This window comes from Carcharodon carcharias, chromosome 1, assembly GCF_017639515.1.
Source record: "Carcharodon carcharias isolate sCarCar2 chromosome 1, sCarCar2.pri, whole genome shotgun sequence".
In the NCBI taxonomy this organism is placed as follows: domain Eukaryota; kingdom Metazoa; phylum Chordata; class Chondrichthyes; order Lamniformes; family Lamnidae; genus Carcharodon; species Carcharodon carcharias.
In genome coordinates this window covers 8,462,738-8,487,440 of record NC_054467.1, presented here as the reverse complement: position 1 = coordinate 8,487,440, position 24,703 = coordinate 8,462,738, and the positions used below count along the sequence as shown (strand labels likewise).

At 46.0% G+C, this 24,703-nt stretch overlaps 1 protein-coding gene across 1 annotated transcript in view; it reads left to right on the top strand.

Annotated features, from left to right (window-relative positions):
- Positions 1-24,703, top strand: part of bmpr1ba (bone morphogenetic protein receptor, type IBa) — a 64,099-nt gene that overhangs the window by 14,253 nt on the left and 25,143 nt on the right. Inside the window, exon 4 of the mRNA XM_041187580.1 lies at positions 8,117-8,219. Coding sequence (XP_041043514.1) covers positions 8,117-8,219 — 103 coding nt within the window. The remainder of the gene's footprint in view (positions 1-8,116; positions 8,220-24,703) is intronic.

Genomic DNA, 24,703 nt, shown 5'->3' with positions numbered 1-24,703 from the left:
TGGAGTCCGAGCTGCAGACACTGCGCCACATCAAGGAGGGGGAAAGTTACCTGGACACTTAGATCCAGGAGGTAGTCACCCTACCCCCCTCCCCAGATTAGATAATTCAAATTTGATCTGTGATCAGGGACAGGAGGGTGTGACTGCAGGCGAGGCAGGTATGGGGACCCAGAGGGTAGCGTTCGAGGAGCCTTGGCCCCTGCAATTGTCCAACAGCTACAAGGTTCTTGCAAGCTGTGTGGATGAGAGCGGGGAGGAAGAGCAAACTGACCACAGCATCCTGCTACAGGGAGCCATTCAAGTGGGGCGAGGAAATAGGAACGTAGTAGTGGTAGGGGACAGTATAATTAGGGGGATAGATACTGTTCTCTGTAGCCATGAGCATGTGTCACGAAGGCTGTGTTGCCTGCCCGGTGCCAGTGTTAAAGGCACCTCCTCAGGGCTGGAGAGGAACTTGGAGTGCAAGGGGAGGGATCCAGTTGTCGTCATCCATGTTGGTACCAACGACATTGATTCCAGAAAGAAGGTTCTGCTGAAAGAACTTGAACAATTAGGAGCTAAATTAAAAAGCAGAACCTCCAAGATAATAATCTCGGGATTACTACCTGAGCCACGGGCAAACTGGCATGGGGCAAATAAAGTCATGGAGTTGAATGCATGATTCAAAGGTTGGTGTGGGAGGAATGGGTTTCAGCTCATGGGGCACTGGCACCAGTACTGGGGTAGAAGGGAGCTGTTCTGGTGGGGTGGGCTTCACTTAAACTGTGCTGGGATCAGTATCCTGGTGAATTAAATAACTAGGGCTGCAGAGGGGGTTTTAAACTAACCAGGGGGGAAGGGGCGGGGTTCAGGAGAAGGGATACGTAATGCTTCCAAAGCAAAAGGATATATTTTTTTTATTCACTCATGGTTTGTGGGCTTTGCTGGCTGGGCCAGTGTTTACTGCCCATCTTTAGTTGCCCTTGAGAAGGTGGTGGTGAGCTCTCTTCTTGAATCGTTGCAGTCCCTGTGGTGTAGGTACACCCATAGTGCTGTTAGGAAGGGAGTTCTAGGATTTTGACCCAGCGACAGTGAAGGAACGGCCAATATATTTCCAAGTCAGGATGGTGAGTGACTTGGAGGGGATCTTCCAGGTGGTGGTGTTCCCATCTATCTGCTGCCCTTGTCCTTCTAGATGGTAACAGTCATAGGTTTGTAAGGTACTGTCTAAGGAGCCTTGGTGAATTCCTGCAGTGCATCTTGTAAATGGTACACACTGCTGTTACTGTGCGTCGGTGGTGGAGGGAGTGAATGTTTGTGGATGTGGTGCCAATCAAGCCGGCTGCTTTGTCCTGGACAATGTCAAATTTGTTGCATGTTTTGGGAGCTGCACTCATCCAGGCAAGTGGGGAGTATTCCATCACACTCCTGACTTGCGCCTTGTTGATGGTGGACAGGCTTTGCTGTGTCAGGAGGTGAGTTACCCTCTGCAGGATTCCTAGCTTCTGACCTGCTATTGTACCACAGTATTTTTATGGCTAGTCCAGTTCAGTTTGTGGTCAATAGTAACCCCCAGGTTGTTGATAGTGGGGGATTCAGTGATGGTAATGCCATTGAACATTAATGGTTGGGTTCTCTCTTGTTGGAGATGGTCATTGCCTGACACTTGTGTGGCGTGAGTGTTACTTGCCAGTTGTCAGCCCAAGCCCGGATATTGTCCAGGTCTTGCTCCATTTGGACATTGTATGGCAGCAATGCAGGGCAGTTATTTAGGTAATGATACCCAGAGTGTGACAGGAAGGGACAAGAGTGTGCAAACAAAAAAAAAACAGCAGCAAATAGGATCAAAGGGGGGAAAAAAAAGTAAAAAGGCAAAATTAATGGCTCTTCACTTAAATGCACGTAATATTTGGAGGAAAGCAAATGAATTAGGGGCACAAATAGAGGTTAATGGGTATGATCTTATAGCCATTACGGAGACATGGGGCAGAAATTTCTCCCCGTCCGGGTGGGGGGTAGGGGTGTGGTGGAGGGGGGAGGGGGGAGTTGTGCGGGGGCGGGCAGAGGCAAGCAAGAACCTGATTGGTGCCCCGCTGTCATTTTACGTGGGCGGGCCAATTAACACCCGCCCAGCGTGATGCGCGCACGGAAGTGCTCCCTGTACGGGTGGGGGTGTTGCCTTGAGTCAGGGCAGCTCTATGCCTCAGGGAGATTAGGTTAAGTTTCAACCATCTAAATAAAGAAATTAAAAACTGTTAAAACATGTCCCCTCATGTGACAGTGTCACATGAGCTGGGACATATCAATGAATTTTGAAAAAAATTGGCAGATGGAATATAATGTGGGAAAATGTGAGGTTATGCACTTTGGCAGGAAGTAAAGAGGAGCTGAATATTATTTAAATGGAGAAAGACTGCAGAAAGCTGCAGCAAGTGGGGTTTGGGGGTCCTGGTGCATGAATCACAAAAAGCTAACATACAAGTTCAGCAGGTAATAGGGAAGGCAAATGGACTGTTGGCCTTTATTCCAAAGGGAATGGAGTATAAAAGTAGGGAACTCTTGCTAAAACTATACAAGGCACTAGTTAGACCACACCCAGAATCCTGTGAACAGTTTTGGTCCCCTTATCTAAGGAAAGATGTACTGACATTGGAGGCAGTCCAGAGAACGTTCACTAGGTTAATCCCAGGTATGGAGGGATTTTCTTATGAGGAGAGGCTGAGTAGGCTGGGCCTATACTCATTGGAGTTTAGAAGAATTAGAGGCGACTTATTGAAACATTTAGGAATCTTTGGGGGTCTGACAGGTTAGACGCTGAGAGGCTGTTTTCCCTTGTGGGAGAATCTAGGACCAGGGGGCATAATCTCAGAGTAAGGGGTGGCCCATTTAAGACAGAGATGAGGAGGACTTTTTTCTCTGAGGGTAGTGAACCTGTGGAATTCTTTACCGCAGAGGACTGTGGAGGCTGGGTCATTAAGTATATTCAAGGCTGAGATAGACAGATTTTTAATCAGTAAGGGGATCAAGGGTTGTGGGGAAAAGGCAGGAAAGTGGAGTTGAGGATTATCAGATCAGCCATGATCTTATTGAATGGCAGAGCAGACTCGATGGGCTGAATGGCCTACTTCTGATATGTCTTAGGGTCTTATGGCATCAGTGTGGGCATCAGTGGGAGGGAAAGGGTAGTAAACAGTGCAAGGTTATACCTGTCTTTAATATGTGTGATCATTCATTAGCACCTATTTTGATCCACAAATTAAAACCCATTTAGGGTTAAATGAAAAGGTGCTAATAATGGAGGCTCCATGTGGAGCATAAATACCAGCATGAGCCAGTTGGGCTGAATGGCCTCTTTCTGTGCTGTAAATTCTATGTGATTTCACCCCCTTCTGTGGGGTAACAAAAACAACACCTACAATTTTAAGATCTGTGTGAGGAAGTTGTGACTTTGCACCAACACTAAACATTTCTAATGTAAGTGAACTGGGTGTTCCCAGCAAAAACAAAAACAGAATTACCTGGAAAAACTCAGCAGGTCTGGCACATCAGCGGAGAAGAAAAGAGTTGACGTTTCGAGTCCTCATGACCCTTCGACGGAACTTGAGTTCGATTCCAAGAAAGAGTTGAAATATAAGCAGACCCAGCAGTGTCACTCCAATACATTCACACATTAGGTTAGCCCTGGAGCCCAGGGCCAGGATTTTACAGCACCCCCCCCCCACCCCCAGGATACAATGGTCCCGCCAAACTGAATGGAGATTTAAATGGCTATCCACATCCGCTGGAGGGGGACACCATGCCGGGGCTGTAAAATCCTGGCCCAGGTTTAGGTTACATTTATTTGTAAGGACATTTAGACAATGTATTTCACAATCTCAGGACACGTGGTACTTTCTGAAGTGTAGTGTAGTTACTGTTATAATGTACAGCAGCCAACATTTGCATATAGCTCACACAAACAGCAATGTGATAATAACTGGGTAATCTATTTCTTTAGTGGAAAACAGAATTACCTGGAAAAACTCAGCAGGTCTGGCAGCATCGGCGGAGAAGAAAAGAGTTGACGTTTCGAGTCCTCATGACCCTTCGACAGAACTGTCGAAGGGTCATGAGGACTCGAAACGTCAACTCTTTTCTTCTCCGCCGATGCTGCCAGACCTGCTGAGTTTTTCCAGGTAATTCTGTTTTTGTTTTGGATTTCCAGCATCCGCAGTTTTTTTGTTTTTATTTCTTTAGTGGTGTTGGTTGAGGGATTCATATCAACAAGGCCACAGAGAGAACACCCCTGCACTTTATCACAATAGTGCTATGGGATCTTTTACGTCTACCTAAGAGGGTATAAGGGGCAGTGGTTTAACATCTTATCCGAGAGACGGCATCTCAAACAGTGCAGTGCTCCCTCAACACTGTCCCTCCGTTGGTGCAGCACTCCCTCACTATTCATCATCCGATAGAGCAGCACTCCCACAGCACTGACCCCCTGACAGTGCTGCGTTCCCTTAGTACTGACCCTCTGACAGCGCAGCACTCCCTCACTACTGACCCTCCAACGGTGCAGTGCTCCCTCGCTACTGACCCTCCGGCGGTGCAGTGCTCCCTCGCTACTGACCCTCCGACGGTGCTGTGCTCCCTCGCTACTGACCCTCTGACAGCGCAGCGCTCCCTCACTACTGACCCTCCGACGGTGCAGTGCTCCCTCTCTACTGACCCTCAGACGGTGCAGCAATCCCAATTAGTGATGTGACCACCTCATCAAGTGCTAAAAAGCATGCAAATTTGCTGGGTTGGAAGAGACCAAGTGCTCTGTAAAACCTAGTTGCCCCACACTTTATGATTACCGGAATATTGTGATGAGACAGCTTTCCCCTGAGAGCCATGTAGCGTTCTTGGAGAGAGGTGGAAGAACCCAGGGCCAGCAAGGCAGAAAATACTCTGAAAATTCCTGCGTGACTCCCTCCTGAGATTGGAACCAGTCCAGGAGACCAAGGTTGATCAAGTGTTTCCTACCAGACTCACATTTACTAATGTGGAGAAGGGATTTGAAGTCTTTTATAGCCATTGGTACTAGGCCCTACAGCAGAACATCATTGTACATTTGCAGAAAGCTTTTCACTGCCCGTTCAGCATTGAGGATTGTATTGTGCCTGCCCGTGCGTGATCTCATCAGCCCACGACACCCCCAGTGCCTTGAAACCATAGCATTTCAGAGCACTTAATCTTGTGGGTGGGCTGTGGTGTGGAACTGGCTCAGTGTAAACAAGTGGCACCACCAAGTCATAAAACTCCCATTTTACACGGACAGGTGTAATCAATCTGATCTCCACTTATTGGAACCAGAGTTCACAAAGATCTGCTTCACGTATAAATCACAACACTAAACAGGAAAGGATTTCAGCTCCAAGTTATGGACTGTAATTATGTGCATATGTAATGACTGTACTCAACCAGCGGTGTAAATTGCACAGTTTCACTGCGCACTGCATAATACCCCTCTTGTGGGAGCAGGCTGGTCCTTCAGCATAGCCCACCCTGAGGGAAAAACTGTCAGGAGCAGTAATTTATTACAGTTTACTGTTTGACCTTCCTTGGGTCAAATAGCCATTTTATTTGACCCATAAATAAAATAGCCAGCCTTGGACAAAGGAGGTGTTTTTCCATCTCGTCTCCATTTTACATGGTTGAGGCTCCTAGTTTGAGGCTCGTGCTGCGTTTGGACTGAGTTATTCAGACTGGTTAACAGAAGAGAAATACCTAGACTCAGCTAGATTATTTTCTGTGTTTCCCGGCAAGCCTGCTAGTGCGGCTCTCTAAGGGAGCCTGTAGTGATACTGCGAACCAGAGAACTGAGCTTGTTAATGCATCAGTGGCCAATGGTCATGCACACGCTGCTGGAACCTTATGAATGAACCATCAGCTGCACTTAGTGAAACTGCTAGTCTAATGAATGCTGGCACTCTTGCTCTGCAATAGTGGCACCAATGTTACAGTGATCCCACAACTTAACCACTTCATAACCCACACACACACACAAACTGCATGCTTCTAGTGAGACTGACCTGGTGCATCTTTTATAAATAAATGATCCCAATCTCAAATCTATCCTGATTAATATCCCACTGCTTGGGTGTGAGCCACAGCAGCCTTGCCCCTCAATCGGATGAGCTTGAGTTGACGTTAAATCTTAATAAAAGTTAATGGTAGGTAATGCCAATCGGCAACACTGATGCATTGCGATAGAATCATATGTACCAACTGGTGTAAGCTGGCAATAGACAGCATGACCCATCCATAAATAGTCACAATCCCATCCCTGATATTGTGTGTTGTAGGGATAAACTCTAACTGCCATTTCCTGTTTCAATTTAAATAGAAGCGACAAATAAGCAAATTGAACGTAAGGTTCAATCACGACCTGCCCCGTCAGGAATAGCCAGTATAATTTTGATCACTTCGCTCTTTAATGTCCTGATGTTTGGTTATTCCATCAGATCATTCAATTCAATTCTGATCTCAAGATGTGGACAGGATTTTCCTCAGGGTGAATGTGCTTTTCCATGAATGAATTTCTCCTTTGCAAGACTACAGATTGCATAGCTGCAAAAATAAGAGGGAGGGAGAGCAGTTAAACCAGGGTCAGAGGCTATTGACTGTATGTTAATAACCCTCATCTTTAGCACTATCATATTCAGTGTAAATGGGGTTTCTTAACTAAAAAAGAAACTTTCACTTATAAAGCTCAAAGCACCCCTACAGCCAATGAAGTACTTTTAAAGTGTGAAATAAAAACAGAAAATGCTGGAAAAACTCAGCAGGTCCGGCAGCATCCGTGGAGGGAATAACACCGTGGGAATGTTTGAAGTCTGTATGACTCTACTTCAGAATTAAATATTGTCCAGGATACTAGAGATAACTCCCCTTTTTGAAATAACACCATGGGATTTTTTTCTGTCCACCTTGGAGAGCAGAGAGGGTCCTAGTTTTACATCTTATCCCAAAGATGGCACCAGTACTGCTCTGGAGGGTCAGCCTAGGTTTTTGTACTCCAGCCTTGCAGTGCGACTTGAACCACCAGTTTTCTGGCTGATAGCCAACTGAGTTACCAAACTAAGCCATGGCTGACAGCATGACAGTCAGGTGGGATACCTAGCCAGGACTGTTTTCAGTATTTCTGTGAGATTAGTGGAAACTCCCATCCAAGTGTCTACAAAGCAGATTATTTACATTTTAACAAAAACTACGCTTCAAAAGTAATTCATTGACTTTCATGCATTTAGGGACGTCTGAAAGATGTGTGACGAGGCAGAGCTACTTCTCTCCTTGACGGATTTTGGCTGGAATTAGCATATCCCTTTTCAACTATGTTAGTATGTGCACACGTAAATGTAAGGGCAGTTATGTTTCACTTTAATTCCCTGGCCATATGCATCAGGAAAGAGAAATGCATTAAGCGTTAAGACTTCCAATCTCGTAATGCAGCACGCTCAAAATCTCCATCTCTTTACATGGATGGTAAATCCTGGGGTGTGGGGGGGTGGGGGGGTGGGGGGGTGGGTGGGTGGCGAGGGGAGGTTGGGGGGAGGTGCGTGGTGGGGTAGTTGGGGCTGTGAGTGCACGAGCCTCCATTCCCAAATTTCCCCTATTCTTGTGATGCTCGACACTACTGCTCCCATTTAAATGCTGTGCATCCAATGCTGAAAAGGCTCTTTCCATTTTGAATTAACGGATTGGCAATTTCCCACGATAAAGAAAATGTTGTTTCAGAAGCCGGGAGATATGAGAGAGAGATCCAAAATGGTTTGAACCTGATGTTTACACCGCCGCTACCCCCCCACCACCCCCCCACCCCCAACCCCCACCCCCCCACCCCCAACCCCCACCCCACCCCCCCACCCCAATCCAATCCAGGCTTCCTTTCTTCTCTATTGGAAAGTACATGGCTTATCCCCACCCTGTCATCTCCTGAAAGTATGACTGGAATGTGAAGTTAACGCCTGGAAAGGTTGAATGATTTAGACAGATGTGAAGAGAAGAAAAAAACCTGACTCTTTCTTTCAGAATATAAATATTAAAATGTGATCTTAATGACGCACCAGATCGTCCATTTTAACCCACACTTCCTTTCTCATTTCTTCTTGAGGATACCCCAAAGTCGTCTCAGCGAAGGGCCATTGAATGCTGCACAGATCGAGACTTCTGCAACCGAGATCTTCATCCCACACTGCCACCCCAAGACATGAGAGGTAACACAAGACCACAGACTGCATAGCTGCCTATATAAGAGGGGTGGGAAACCAGTCAAATCAGGGACAGGGGCCCTTGACTGTGTGTGAATAACCCTCATCTTTAGCAGTATCACACTCAGTATAAATGAGATTTCTAAACCAAAGAAAGAAAGACTTGCATTGATATAGCGTCTTGCACAACCTCAAAACGTCCCTACAGTCGGTGAAGTACGTTTGAAGTGTAGCCAATGTTGTAATGTAAACGCAGCAGCTAATTTGCAGACAGCAAGCTCCCACAAACAGCAATGTGACCAGGAAGCCTGTTTTTTGTGACGTCGATAGAGATAAATATTGGCCAGGGCACTTGAGATAACCGCGAGATTGTCTCGGAACATTAGTTTGTCTGAGTGTGACCGCTGTTGGTGAGATGTAACCAATCAGAGTTGAACCTGAGAAAGACAGTGAGCCTTTGTGGCAGCTGGTGTAGTCAGGAGCCGAATGGCCTCCATCTGTGCTGTGCCATTTTACAATTCTATGTGACATCGGTTATACTGCTACATTTTTCACCTCTGATTTTTTTTCCAAGGTCTTGCCCAGATTGTGTGCAATGACTTGCTCTCATGTCATAGTCCAGTGATATTCACTGTTTTTCAAGCAAGCGCCACTTCAGCAAAAAACTTGCAGTGTGAGAGCCACATCAACTACTTTACTACATCATCATTACTACTCCTTCAGTGATGCGTGTAATTAAAACAAAATCTCGTATTAGACTTAAAAACAAGTACACATGTACAATTAAAAAAATACAACATTTATGAAACAATAACCAGAAAAATAATAGGAGCGAAAAATGCACCTATGCAAGTAAACTTTTTAAAAGCTGCATAATGCAAAACTTACTTTAAAAACTGGAAGAGCGAAAGTGTGCCTGTTGCTACTTGACTTTCCTCATGCTGCATTTGTAGTCTGTCGTTGTGATCCTAGTAATGCATTCCAAATGTTCATTGGTCAGCTTGTCTGTCTGTTTTCACAATATTCATTGTTGAAAAGGTAGATTCATGACAGACAAAAAAAAACAGCACTTTTTGCACAAAATGTTTCAGAGGTGGGTATTGTGTACCAGGTACCACATTCCAGAAATGATGAGCGCCTGTCTTAAATTCAGACTTCATGAGATTGCCTGCCTGACATTCCACAGTCTCACCCTCTCACCCTCCAATTTAGCATGGTCCGGCCAAAAGTCTGTGATAAATGGTGACAGAGATGAGACTGCTACGTGGAAGGGGTCCTCAGCATTACACCTTTAAACCTAGACTCACATTCCACCCTCAGCTCTTTCAAAATGTGCACAGATGAATTATACTTGGAGTGTTTCAAAAGCTCTGGATTTTCTGAGGTGACTGTCCTGAGTTTTGGAAAGTGAACAAAGTGCGTGTTGGGAATGAATAACACCTTGTAACTTTGTTTTGAAAAGTGGTTACTACATGCAACGTGCTACTGGGAAGTTTCCATTTCCCTTGCAACTGGAGACTTAGCGTATTCGAGCGGCACAGGATGTCAGTCAAAAATGCCGGCTTTATTATCCACCCTGGATTTCAAAGCCTTTCTCCTCCTCCCCGTGTGGCATCTGCTATGTTTTTCGTGAGCAGAAATTCACGAATCTGAGGGGGGAGACCCAAGAATTTTTCAAGGACCCTGCTATGAGATAGCCATCTCACTTCACTGGATCGCCATGCTCTGTCTTGCACTCTTCCAGTAATCCTCAGATCTTCCTGTGATTCAGTTCCCTTGAAGCAATAAAATTGACCACCTTTACAACCAATGCCATGACATTTTGCATTTCAGTATTTTTTGGTTTGCCCTCAAGTGCTCCTTGATGTATAATGCAGTGAAAGACGGTGAATTTGGATACTTCTTCTGGCTTCCGGATCAGGCTGATGAATCCATTCCCCTTCCCTCCCTTATTTGGTGCACCAGCTGTACACGCAGATGTGAGCTTTGTCCGATCCAGGTTACTCTCAGCAAAAAAATCAAGGGGGGGGAACTCAAAATTTTTGCCTTTTGTCTTGACTTTTCAGAGGCATTAAATACAATAGCTCTTCATGAAGGGTGGTGCAGTGGTTAGCGCTGCTGCCTCACAGCTCCACGATCCTGACCTCAGGTGTCTGTCTGTGTGGAGTTTGCAAGTTCTCCCCATGTCTGTGTGGGTTTCCTCCAGGTGCTCTGGTTTCCTCCGATTATCCAAACACCTGGGCTGGTTAGGTGGATTGGCTCTGGTAAATTGTCCCCTAGTGTATAAGCCTGTGCCCTGTGAAGGACTGATGTCCTGTCCTGGGTGTATGCTGACTAGTGCTCATTTCCTTTCGGGATAGGCTCTGACTCCCCATGACCCTGAATTGGATGAAGTGGTTCTGGAAAAGTGAGTGAGTTTCTTTGTGAACTAATCCTTCTTTGGGGAAATGAACCCAGACGTACAATTGCGAAACATCACATGTATCTGTACTTTCATCCACCACTCTATGAAACCAAGGTGCTGCTGAAAGATCTGTAGTTAACTGTTGTCTGATTTCCCTTCTCGTTATTATTGTGTCAGACAGTTGGCAGTCTGCTTTATTTGCTTTAGGATTGCATTTTTGTTGTTAAACTTGGCATACAGGATATCCGCAGAAGCCAGAAAACACTGCTTAATGATCTCTACATCGGCAAATGCCTTCTTGTGCCTTGCTAAAACCCATGCGATTTCGAAAGATGTCTCTGTCAAACACTCTGCAGCGGAACGCGATCTCTGTATTTTTTTGTTTTACTGGCCTTTGACGGAAGCAGCAAGTTGCTCAATTTCACTTTCTCTTCGTTTAGTTCTGGGTGGGTCACGTTCACTGAAACTTGCGTGCGCTGTAGCATAATGGCATCCTAGATTGCTGTGGGTTTAAAAGCAGAACACGCCTGCTGACAAGTTAAACAAACTGGCTTCATACATGTTTCATTAAAGCCAAAGGAAAACTCATCAGTCCACTTTCATTGAAACTTTCGGTTTTCATCGTTGAAAGCACGTACCTTTCTCTTTTTTGGCTTTTGGCATGCGGCTCGCTTACGCCTTAACATGCCCACTACTCCCTCCAACCTTCTTGTTTTCTGTAGTTGTTGCAGATCTGCCTTTTGTTCCTTTCATTAATACCCACAGTCACGTCCTTATTTATCTGCTTTTGCTTCTGTTTCACTTTCCGATTTTCTCTTCACCGGAATTAAGAATTGATCCATTTCCAGTGACTCACTCGAGCCAAAAAAAAACACAACACCAATGGTTGATCACTCTGCAACTGACCTATGGTGGTTGCTATGGGAATATAACTGTTACTACACAATGCACATACTTCGATATACTTATTGGCGCACTTTGTACCATGTGGTCAATGTGACGTGTAAAGATGGCTGACTTTTGATTGGCTCGGTACATATTTTTTAATGTTAAACGTAAAATAAATAGGAATACAGTAAGTCCCCACTTAAAGTTGTTGTTAGGTTCCTGTTAATCCTATGGGAATGTTAGGTTCTGTAGGAACTTCCTTATCAGGAAAAGCAAATATTAAAACATTATGCCAGCTAAGTTGCAATATTCTAACTGGTTAAATTCTTACATTGGTAAATGAAATAACTTATATGCTTTTAAACTTATTCTATTTTAAAAGAAAAATGTAACTTTCTACTTGTTACGTTCTGCCTGCCACCAATCCTGCTCCCTGAAACTCCTGCTCCCTCCAGATCCTCCTCCTCCCCAACCTTCAGCATTGCGGTCTCTCCCCCTCCCCGACCTTCGAGTTGTGGGCCCGTTGCCCCTCTCTGACCCGCCCTCCCACAGAACCCCCCACCTCCTGGGCAAAGCTTTCCTTGCCCGCTGGCGTTGGGCGTGCTTGGTGGATTGAGCGAAAAATATGGCGAGAAGGCCAAAAATCACTTGGTCGTGAAGCCGGTTTGCAATTGTCCGCTCTGCCCGTCAATGGAGGGCCGCGGTTCCCAGCATTGGACGTCAGGAATCTCGTTGCAACACGTCAGCATATCATTATAAGCCCAGCTCACCAGAGTCATCCCCCCACCGTGTTGGATCATCTGAGCATGTTTCACAACTGAACATAGGTGACATGCTCCTGGTGGGCTGCACTTCACTCGGGACTTCGAGGTTTGTTTGCCGACCTTGCTTCAGGTAGCACTCGCAGTCATCAGTGCCAGGCTTCACGGGCAGCACCATATCAGTTTTCGGAGGCCAGTACCCACCAGGCCAGCCATAAGGTGGGGGTGGCTTTTCAACAGCTGCAGGGCTAGGGCTTGCTTGGGGAAGGGGAAGAAGTGGCCTCAGGCAAGGGGAGAGGCTGCAGGGCAAGGGCTGTACTGGGGAAAGGGGGCATCTGAGGGTGTGTGTGTGTGGGGGGGCACATGTTGATCTATGCAAGTGGCCTCAAGATGGTGAGGGCTGAGGAGGCAGTCTCCAGAGGGAGATGAGGCCAGATGGAGATGTGAGGGTGTGTGTGAGAGAGTGAGTGGCAATGTCCATTGAGCTGGCAGTGAGTGAGATGCCGGTGAATGTGTGATGGCCTTGTGAGTGTGAGAGTTTAGTGCAATGAGATGGTTCCCTAACCCTGATGGCACGGATGAGACCATTCATCCTCTATCTGCACTGGATGGCCAACCTCTTCTGTGCAGCTTTGGCACTGACCACTTCTGGCACAACGTTCCAAGCCGGAGTGGTGACACTGAAGGGCCTCCTGCAGCTAGCACAGGGGTAGAGGACATCACATCCGACTCCAGCGGTGTCCAGAAGGTGTCCCAGGGATGTGTCACTGATTCGGGGAGCTGCAGTCTCCTTGCCTTTCAGGATCATATCTTCTGTTCTGGTGCCAAGCATAAGTAGGCAGCGAGGTGATGGCTTGGTGGACGAATGGGAGCCTGCCGGCCATCGTAACGGCACGTTTCCTGGGAAGGCGGGATTGGGACGATACAGCGTGAAAAGCCGCCATTGCGACCGGTGAAGAAAATGTTCTTTCTCCTGCCCGCTACCACACTTAGTGCAAATTTGGGACGATTCTGCCACCTGACTCACCTTCTCGCCACTTCCCTCTCCCGGGGCTTGCATTCCCGTTCAAGATCCCACCACAACTCCTCGGAGGTCAGAGAGAGATGAGAGGCTGCTCCAAAGTGGGGTTAGGCAGTCACGTGGCAAACGACATTAAAACAAGTCTCTGAACGCTCAGTGAGATTACAGGGAAGGGAGAGTCGGGGAGCACTGGGGAGAGTTGCAGTTAGTGAGGATGGGAGCCACCACGGGCCTTGGGCCTTGCATTGAAGAGCAAGGTCTTAGTCAATGCTGATCTGATGCAGTTGATCTCATGATGATGGATTTTCTTGTATTATTTTTTATTATTCATTCACGGGACGTGGGCTTCGCTGGCTGGGCCGGCATTTATTGCCCATCCCTAATTGCCCTTGAGAAGGTGGTGATGAGCTGCCTTCTTGATCCGCTGCAGTCCATGTAGTGTAGGTACACCCACAGTTTTGGTGTGCTCCATATCATTGTTAGCAACTGGGGTGGATTTTCAGGGAGAATCTGCAGCATGTGTGGAGAGAACAGCTGACTTGATGTTTCAGGTGCAGATACTTCGTTCCTTTGAAGAGATGACATCTTTTTTAAAGATTCTTTTAAAGGCTGCGGGCACCAGTTCTCAAAGCCCCATGAAAAGAATTTGGAGTTATTGGTTCCTTCGGCCATTAGAAGGAGAAACGTTTGGTTTTCTCCCAAATTTGCATCTTTAATACATGCACGTATTGAGTTAGAAATTTTGTTCGCAGCAAAAAAAAGGAGCCAATTAACAAAGGGCTTTGAATTCTTCACAAGAAGATAATGAATTTGCAACCATCCTTCAACGTAATAAATATCCCCAGCATCCTTCATAAATCAGCGTATGTAAAAAGGACACTGAGATTAGGTAGAGATAACAGAAAGATTGGTTGGTTTAAGAGGTGGATGTTGATAAAGGTCTTTAACGTGGCATGTGTTACACAGAGGTGGAGAGGTAGAGGGAAGGAATTCCAGTGAGTAGGGCCAGTTGGTATGAAAGTTCTAACTCTGGACTTTTTGTGCATCTTCCCCATCCCTCTCTTCTCCCAACACTTGGGGTTGGCAATGGGGGAGAACGTGGATGCATAAAGGCAAAAGTTGGAGCAATGGAGAATTTGTAGGGTGGATGTAGGACAGGAGGAGATAAAAGTAGGAGAAGACCACATAGTGATATAAAGACAGGGACACAGAACATATGAACAGGAGTAGGCCATTCAGCCCCTCAAACCTCCTCCTCCATTCTATTAGATCATGAATGGTCTGTACAAGAACTTAAATTTAAAGTATTGATGAGGTCTTAAGCACTGGTGACAAAGTGGTGGCAGGTGATTGCTATGGAGGTAATAACTCTTACAGGCCAAAGGGCCAGCATGTTGAATTCCCCGCCAAATGTTATGCAGATAAAGGCCTTTGGTCGATCAGTTGCAGTGTAATATCAACCCCCAGCTCCAACAGTCTCCAATCGAAGCTAGTAAGAAGAGAGTTTCAGTTCAGCTGATGGAGGAATGCACATGCTGTCCCTAGGGGCCATGGATATAAGACAGTCACTAATAAATCCAACAGGGAATTCAGGAGAAACCTCTCAACCAGAGAGTGGTTAGACAATGAAACTTGCTACCACATGGAGCAGTTGAGGCAATTCATTCAAGAGCAAACCAGATAAGCGAATGAAGAAGAAAGGAATAGAAACATATGTTAATGAGGTTGGGTGAAGAAAGGTGACAGCCTAAACACCAGCATGAATCTGCTGCTCGAATGGCCTGCTTCTGTGCTTTCTGATACTTTGCAGCATTCCTCCGTTGACCAGCACCATCAAAACGTAGATGAGCTGGTCATTCATCTCATTGTGATTTGTGGGATCTCTTGCTGTGCTGAAAATGGCAGGCCATGCTTTCCTACCTAACCATGGTCACAACAGCAGTTGAAAATGCAATTCATTGCACTCGCACAGGATTTTGAGATCTCCTGCTGAGCAGCAATGAGGCTCTAAAATGAACGCAATTTGCCCTTCTTCATCAACCAGGTAGATGCATTGCCAAATGGTTTCCTTTTTTGCTAAGGATAGCATTCTATATAGGATAGTTGGGCTTCCAACTGTAAGTCAAGATGCAACTGTAATGCAGAACTTACTAGGTGGTTCCATTAACGTGGTCCTCAGCATTGAAAAGAGAAATTTAATAAAATTATTGAGAGAGTTTGACTAAGTTTCCCGGATACTCTTTACTACACCATAGCTTAATTGTAATAACATCAGGTCCTGGCCATTCAGCCTCCCGTGCCCATTCTGTCATTCAATTAGATAATTGTACTTATCCGCCCACCTTGTTTCTGTCACGCTTAATACACTTACTTATCAAAACCTTATCAATCTCAGATAAAACCAGAAAGTGCTGGAGAAACTCAGCAGGTCTGGCAGCATCTGTGCGGAGAGAAACAGAGTTAACATTTTGAGCTGAATATGACTTCTTCAGAATGGCAGAAGAGGATTCTAAAGAAGAGTCAAATTTGATTCGAAATGCCAACTCTGTTTTTCTCTCTCCATAGACGCTGCCAGATCTGCTGGAAGTACTTCCAGCACTTTCGGTGGGGTGGGGGGGGGGTGGTGGGGGATGTGTGTGTGTGTGTGTGTGTGTGTGTGTGTGTGTGTGTGTGTGGAGAGAGCTCCAGATGACCACCACCCTTTGTGTGAAGAAGTGTTACTTGGGATCACCCCTGAATGGCCAAGCCCAAATCTTTCTCACGCGATTTTTCAGTTGGTGAGCTCGCATAAGAATCAGCAGCGCACCCGCCGACAATTAAGACGCCTATTAAGGCCATTAATTTATTAATTAAGAGAGATTTCTCACTGCTCATCCAACTTTACGGTCGGCGGGTGGGTGAACCAATGACACGAAAGTCCTGCCCTTAAGGTTTTTTTTACCCCTTTGCTCTTGACTTTCTCAGAGGAAATAGCTTTTCTCCCTCTCACTCCCTCACTCCCTCCACCGTATGCTATAACCAGGTAAAACCATTGCAAGTCTGTAACTGGAGGTGGGTTCAGTTTCCGGGTTTTGTCATCAGGTCGAACTTCTGCTCAAAGGAGCAAGGGACCAAGGTGGGTGTAAAGTTGCTAAGATAACTCACAAAAGTTATTTTCGGATCAGTTTAGATGCTTCATTTGTAAAATAAGTGTCATATCACATCTCTGGCTCTGGCGTGTCCTCTCTTGATTATAAGTCCTCTGGCACATCACTCTGAGCGTGCACTGTGAAAATCAATGGCTTGCTGTCACTCCCGATGCAACCAAGAGATGTTATGTATGGTACAGCGCTGATACACTCAGGGCAGGACTTTTTCATGCCTGACCCTAACAGGAGTGAAAAAGTGCAGGATGGCATCAGGGGAACGTCCCGATGTCGTCGCGCACTCTCGTGATCTCTTGGTCAGCGGGCGAGTTGGCAGTGCGCCCGCCGACAATTAAAAGACCCGTTAAGGCCCTGATGTAATTAAGTTGCTTTCTCACTGCCCCCCTGCCCCCCCCCACCGTTTGCGGGTTAACGAAACCTCATCTTGGGGGCGGAGTGAGATTCCAACGCTCACTAAACACAAATAAAATTTTTTTAACATCCTTTTTCACGCGTGACTGAGCCACATGTGGTTGGGGGTGTGGGGGGGGGGGGGCGGTGGAGTAACACGTTTATCTCATATGTAAAAAAAAGTTTATTTTTGTATTTAAATCCCGTCAGCTCCCTGAAGCAGCTCTGTGCCTTCGGGGAGCTGTCAGTGCGCGCTCCCCCACGCATGCACACCCTTCAACCCTTGCGCTTCTCCTGCCCCCACCCCAACAGCACCGAGGCCCTTAGCGCGCCTTTCATGCTGGCTGGCCAGTAATTGGTTAGTTGGCTGTTCCTGGGCCCACACGCCGAGCCCACCTGGCGAGGGGAACATCCTCCCCTTAGTTTCCAGCAAGGAATAAAAAGCAGTTTCCCTGAAGCAAAGCACTGAAATGCAGAATTACTTGCACTGCAGAATTCCAAACGAAAGGCTGTAACTGTTCCAATTAGTTTCTTGGTGTGCGCGCGTGTGTGTGCGTGCGCGTGTGTGTGTGTGTGCGTGCGCGTGTGTGTGCGTGCGCGTGTGTGTGCGTGCGTGTGTGTGCGCGTGTGTGTGTGTATGCGTGTGTGCGCGTGCGTGTGTGTATGTGCGTGCATGTGTGTGTGTGCGTATGTGTATGTGCATGCATGTGTGTGCGTGCGTGTGTGTGTGCGTGCGTGTGTGTGTGTGCGTGCGTGTGTTTGCGCGCGCGTGTGTGTGTGCGTGCGTGTGTGCGCGTGCGTGTGTGTGTGTGTGCATGTGTGTGTGCGCGTGTGTGCGCGTGTGCGTGTGTGTGTGCATGTGTGTGTGTGTGCGCGCATGTGTGTGTGTGTGTGTGTGTGAATGTGTGTGTGTGAATGTGTGCGTGCATGTGTGTGTGTACGTGCGTGTGCGTGCGTGTGTGTGTGTGTGTGTGTGCGTGCATGCATGTGTGTGTGTGCGTGCATGCATGTGTGTGTGTGCGCGGGTGTGTGTGTGTGTGTGTGTGTGTGTGTATGTGTGTCTTTTCCCCCGAACATTGAAACAATTCCAAAAGCATTCCAAAATCATTTCAAAGCACGTCCTTTGCCTGATGGTCATTGGTATTTTGGGGCCATTTAATCCATGATCTGCGCAGTATTCTTTGAGAAATCAAAGAGATTTCGGAGTTAACCGCTCTTCATGAAGAATGATTAAGTATTCCAGAGCGAGGGGGTGGCCTTTATAGAAAACCCCTCCCCACCCTCCTGCTCACCTTGATTTTCATTCATTGATTTGTATGGGATGGAAATGGATGGATGATCTGCTCTATCAGGCTACCATCCAGGCAAGAGTGTTAAATTCCACTCTCGAAATCCATTCCATTCCTTTGAAACCCTGTTGTCTCCTCTGTCACGCCCAGTAGAGGCATGCTATGTTTATAACTTTAAACATGTACTGTATTCAGAACAGAATTTTCTGGAACTGCCTTTTCTTTTAAATGTAGACATTTGAAGGCTGATAAAATGGCTGCCGAGGGTCAGGTGACTTTTGCACTTTCGGCATAGACTTAGAATTGCCTAATTGAATGACTATACGTAGAGTCCCTCCCTTGAATAAAAGTACCAAGACGAAACCATTTGTGGAATTCAGACCTCCCATTGTTTGCGGACTTACCAAAACCTCAAAAGATATGAATCCCTAGACCCACTGTCTCCAAGCTCAATACTTTACAAATGATAGCTGCAAAAATGAGTTAATCATAAGTAGGTGTGAACGGCCACCATCCATCTCCCATTGAGTAGCAAAGGCTCTGAACTTCACATCATTTTGGGTGGACAGTAGAAGTATTGATCAGGTGGTCAGATGATAGAAACTGGCCACAGATAACTAATCTTATTACCTCAAGAACCAGGGAGAAACCAGTTAGCCTGTGAAACACACAGCATGAAATAGGAGCACCAAAGGTAGCAACATGTATGCCTTAAAACTGGCGACTGCAACATTGTAAGGTCTCTCAGCTGGTTTCTTTTCAAGTCCACCAGTACAGAAGTTTGACCTCCTGCTAAGAAGGCTACAAGTAATTAACTTCGTGACCTGCTGAAAATCCATCTCGTTGAGGGAATCCTGCAATAATCCTGATATAGAACTCACATTATGGAACCCACCTAGATGGTCCTTCAGGAGTGAAAACACCTTCTTCACCATGCCTGTACTGCATGTTTCTTTCTAAGACGAGCCAAACACATGAATTACGAACTGTTCTCCTGTTTATGACTTGTAAAAGTGTACTATTCTTTTTAACTGGACTTTTTCATGCAAGTGTCGAGTGAGTGATGTAGAATTGGAAATGAGGCTTTGTTTTTATTAGTTAGCTCAACATGCATTCTGGAGGAGCAGCTGATTTTCCCCTTCAATGCCACAACACATTTAAACACCTTCACATTCTGAAAATTAATGTCACGAAACCCTTAATGGGGGCCACTGTTCCTACTACACAGGCAAGCCAGTTAGCACAGGGGAACTTGGATGACACAGAATTCTGCTTGTGTTGAAGGTATCAACCATTCCCACCAGCAGAAGAACAAAATCCATAGGACCACGCCCATGGTTAGCCAAAATTCCACAGTGATTGACCCGGTTGGGACGAATTTGTCTGAACTTGTCATGTGACCATGCCAATTAATGAGAGTGGAGTTGTTAGACCACACATAAGCACGCTCAGTTATGAAACTCTGGACAAGCCTCATCCCTCTGCTGTTGGTCTTTTACCCGTGATGGGTAAATGCCTATGCTATGTGGGAAGCCTGACAGATTTAGCTGCGTGAGCCAGTTTTGGGCAAGGGGTGTCCTCCTTTGTGAGTCTCCAGGGCCCATTGGAGGCACTCCCATACCAAGGTCACTGCAATTCCCCCACCCCCAACACTCCCCAGGCCTCTTGAACCAGGCTCCCTGCACCCTCGCCGAAACCCACCCCCAGCCGGTGCTTCTGGTTCTGCACAACTGCCGGGCATCTGATTGGCTGGCAGCTCTCTCAGGTGGGACTTCCGAGTGAGGGGTGGAAGTCTCACTGCTCCTAGTTTTAAATTCCTGTGGGGCAGCCATTGGCACTGTGGGCATGTTTCCCCTGACCTCTTTACTGGAAGGGTGGGGAGCGCAGCATCCTGTAAATTCTAGCCCCGCCACCCCACTCTCTCTCTCTCTCTCTCTCTCTCTATCTTTATCTGTTTCTCTCTCATAGGAACAGGAGAAGGCAATTTAACCCCTCGAGCCTGTTCCACCATTTAATGAGATCAAGATCCCAGATCTAGCTCCATATTTTTTTCCATTCGTTCATGGGATGTGGGTGTCGCTGGCTAGGCCAGCATTTATTGCCCATCCCTAATTGCCCTTGTTCAGAGGGCATTTGAGAGTCAACCACATTGCTATACACACCTTTTCCCCGTAACCCTTAATATTTTTGAACAACTAAAATCCCTCAATCTCAGATTTAAATGTTACCAATTAATCAACCATCAATAAGCATTTGCGGAAATGAGTTCTAAACTACCTTTTGCATGAAGAACTGTTTCCTAATTTCACCCTTGAAAGGCCTGGTTCTAGTTGTTACACTATGCTCTAGCCTTAGACTCCCAAGCCAGAAGCAATGGTTTCTCTCTCCCTGTTCCCATTAATATCTTGAAAGCTTTGTTCAAATCACCCCATACCTTCTAATTCCAGGAAATACAAACTCAGTTTGCATAATCCCTTCTCCAAATTAACCCTTGGAGTCCAGGTATAATTCTGGTAGACCTACTCTGCACTCCCTCCAAAGCCAGAATGCCCTTCCTAAAGGTGTGATGTCCAGAGCTGCTTACAGTACTCCGGGCCTGGTCTAACCAGGGAGAGACAAGGCCGTGCAGGGTTTGAAAACAAGAATGAGAGTTTTAAAATCAAAACGTTGCTTGACCGGGAGCCGATGTAGGTCAGCGAAGACAGGGATAATAGGGGAATGGGACTTGCTGCGAGTTAAAGACTTGGGCAGCAGAGATTTATATGACTTCGAGATTACGGAGAGTAGAATGTGGGAGACCAGCCAGGGGTGCATTGGAGCACTTGAGTCCTGAGGTAACAAGGGCATGAATCAGGGTTTTGGCAGCAGCTGAACTGAGACAGAGCGAAGTCGAGTGAGGTTAGGGAGGTGGAAACAGGTGGACTTAGTGATACAATTCAGCCCCTCGTATCCAGCTGGTACCATTCCCCTCTCGTGGCCCTGCAATTATTTACCCCAGAGGATTGTGGATGTTCCATCCTCGAATACATTTAAGGCTGGGATAGACAGAATTTAGGTCTCTCGGGGAATTGAGGGACACGGGGAGCGGGCAGGAGAATGGGGTTGAAGCCCAAGATCAACCAGGATCATATTGAATGGCGGAACCACCTGGCTTACTCCTGCTCCTGTTTCTTGTGCTCTTGTACTTGTAACCCTGTAATTCTTACCCCCTTCAATTATTTTTCCAGTTCCCTTTGGAAAGTCACTACTGAATCTGCTTCCCTCACCCTTACAGGCAGCACATTCTAGATGATGACAAGTGCAGACAAGTTTCTCCTCATCTCCTCTCTGATTCTTTTTGCCAATTATCTTAAATCAGTGTCTTCTGGTTGCTGACCCTCCTGCCAATGGAAACAGTTTCTCCTATTTGCTTTATCAAAGCTGTCCATAATTTTGAAAGTTTCTATTATATCTCCCCCTAGCCTCTCTCTTCCAAGAAAAACAATCAAAGCTAGGGATAGGAATAGAAACAGGAACAGCAGGAATAAAATTGAATTTTGCTGAAAACTGTTCATATATTACATGAAAAATAAAACATGCTGATTTGCAATTATCTTCTCGTGTATTGATCAGCCTGCCTCCTGGAAGATACAGGAAATGTAGTGAGGAGGCACATGTGAATTTAGGTTAACAGTACACGAAATGAGGGGTTTTGTTGTTACAGAGATTTTTAAAAATTCATTCGTGGCTACGCTAGCATTTATTACCCATTTCTAATTGCCCTTGAGAAGGTTTTAGTGAGCTGCCTTCTTGAACCGCTGCATGCCATGTGGTGCAGGTACACCCACAGTGCTGTTAGGGAAGGAGTTCCAGGATTTTGACCCAGTGACAGTGAAGGAACAGTGATATATTTCCAAGTCAGGATGGTGTGTGGCTCTGTGGGGAACTTCCAGGTGGTGGTGTCCCCATCTATCTGCTGCCCTTGTCCTTCTAGATGGTAGAGTGGTCATGGGTTTGAAAGGTGCTGTCTAAGGATCCTTGGTGAGTTCCTGCAATGCATCTTGTAGATGATACACACTACTGCCACTATTTGTGGATAGTGTGCCAATCAAGCAAGGTGCTTTGTTCTGGATGCTGTCAAGCTTCTTGAGTGTTGTTGGAGCTGCACTCATCCAGACAAGTAGGGAGTATTCCAGGCTTCGGGGAGTCAGGAGGTGAGTTACTCCCTGCAGGATTCCTAGCCTCTGACCTGCTCTTGTAGGCACAGTATTTATTTGGCTAGTCCAGTTCAGCTTCTGGTCCACGGCAGCCCCCCAGGATGTTGATAATGTGTTGAGCAGTAATGTTGAATTCAGTTAGAACAATTGTCTACAAATCTAAACTAGTGTTCTTCCAAAAAGAACATATTTTTTGAACATATCTGCACACACTGCAGCTGTTATTGTGTGTCTGACAGACTGCAGTCAACATATTGAAGAAAATAAGATGATCTGGATGTTTGCTTGCTAGCCTCTGTCTAGTTAAATGGGTAAGCATAATTCAGGCTTTCGAAGGGGGCAGGTGATAATAAATCTGCCATTCTGCAGTTTTCCTTGTCCCTCCATCTGTACAAATTACATAAATATTGAAAAACACTAAGTACCGATAATGTAGTAGAGGAAGCTTTGTTTTCCAGTCTTAGTGTCCCTGAAAGGAACAGAGATGGTATAGTTTTGTCTGGTTCCTTGGCTAGAGATCTAGTGATGGATGGGAGACATTGGCGTAGGGAGTGGTGGGTAGAGGTGAGTTGGTGGAGAAATGGAGTCGGAGAAGGACAGTGTATATATAGACCATGCATCTCAAAACCTCTGGATTTTAGCACTGACATCCTTTGAATGCCAGCCAAACCCGACTAACCTGTATCCTTTACTGATCAACTCTGGTATAATCACTGGCTCTGAGACTGCCTCAATAGATTTTGGTGCTAAAATTCAGATGAGATGGTTCAGAAGAAAGTTCTTTGAGATCCCAGGCCGGAGGCCTTTTTAAAAAACACACCATGATCCTCAAGCTTTAATATTGCTGAAAAGAGAGACATGTTGCCAAAGCTTTTATTCTTGCACTCGTCAGGAAAAATGCAAGGATGCCAAATTTCAAATGATCACAACAATTTCCTCACAGCAGAAAAGGCAAGCTGAATCTAATTGGCCAAGGCTTTGCATTGGATAAAGCAACAGGGGAACTATAAGCTCCCCAAGCTCCCAGGTAATTCAAAAAAAGGTGCAAGGTTTGAACACGTTCCTTTTGTTTGAAGAGGACTGGTCCCTGCATTTGAATGTACGTCACTTCTAGCCAGCGTAAATGAGCCAAGTTTGACTGGCTATCTTAAATTGGCTGTTAGTATAGCCATTAGCATACTCAGAATAACTCATTAAGTGCCCTATTGCGGAATCACATCTAATAGTAGATGTTCTGTTTTGGCTTTTGCAAGCGCAAGCTAGTTGAGTACAGTCTGTAACAACCGAAGGGACAAGCTGTTTGATTCAGTCTTCAATCTTCGCACACATGCCATTGGCCATAAAAAGTAGGTATTGATGGAAACCAGGTTAGTGTAATTAGGATAGCCACATCACTGCATATGAATTGTGCAGCAGTTAATTCAACTGTGATGGCATGTTTAGAACTCAAGGCCTCTCAATGTTTCACAGGGTCAAAAGACATTCCACCCAGTCGTGTTCACCAGGATTTCTTGAAAATGTTTCCTCCCAAAGGATCAAGAAACAAAGGTCTTATTTGCACTGGCTTTCATAGAATCCTAGAATCATAAAGCACAGAAGCAGGTCATTCGGCCCATCTTGCATGTGCTGGCTCTTTAAAAGAGCCATTCAATTATTCCCATACGCCAGATCTATCCTCATAACCCTGAAAACTTTTCCCTTCAAGTATTTAACGAATTCCCTTTCGAAAGTGACGATTGGATCTGCTTCCACCACCTTTTCAGGCAGCGATTGGATTAAAAAAGATCTGCTCATCTCCCCTCTGTTTCTTTTGCTAGTTATCTTCAACCTGTGTCCTCTGGTTACTGACATACAAGCCAATTAAAAAAGAGTGTCCTGCACTTATATAGTGCCTTTAACAAAATCCCAAAGTGTTTTACGACCAATGAAGCACTTTTCATGTTGCTGTTGTAATATAGGAGACATGGCAGCCAATTAGCACACCGAAAAATTACACAAAATGTGACGATAACTAGATAGTCTCTTTTTAGTGATGTTGATTTATGGATAAATATCGGCCAGGATACCAGGGCTAACTCCCCTGCCCTTCTCCGAAATAGTGCCATTGGATCTTTTAGGTTTACCTGAAAGGGCAAATGGGGCCCCAGTTTAGCATCTCATCTGCATGGTGGTACCTCTGACGGTGCAGCACCTCCTCAGTCCTGCACTGGGAGTGTCAACCTGGATTTTTGTGCTCAAGGGAAGAAGTTTAGGTCGGTGTGCGGGTGAGCGCCCGACCCAATTGGACGTGAAATCATGCGAGATGACGTCGGGTGAGTGTCTCGATGTCATCCTGCGCTCGCGCGATATTTCGGTTGGCGGGTGCGCACAAGTGTCGGAAGCGCGCCCGCCAATA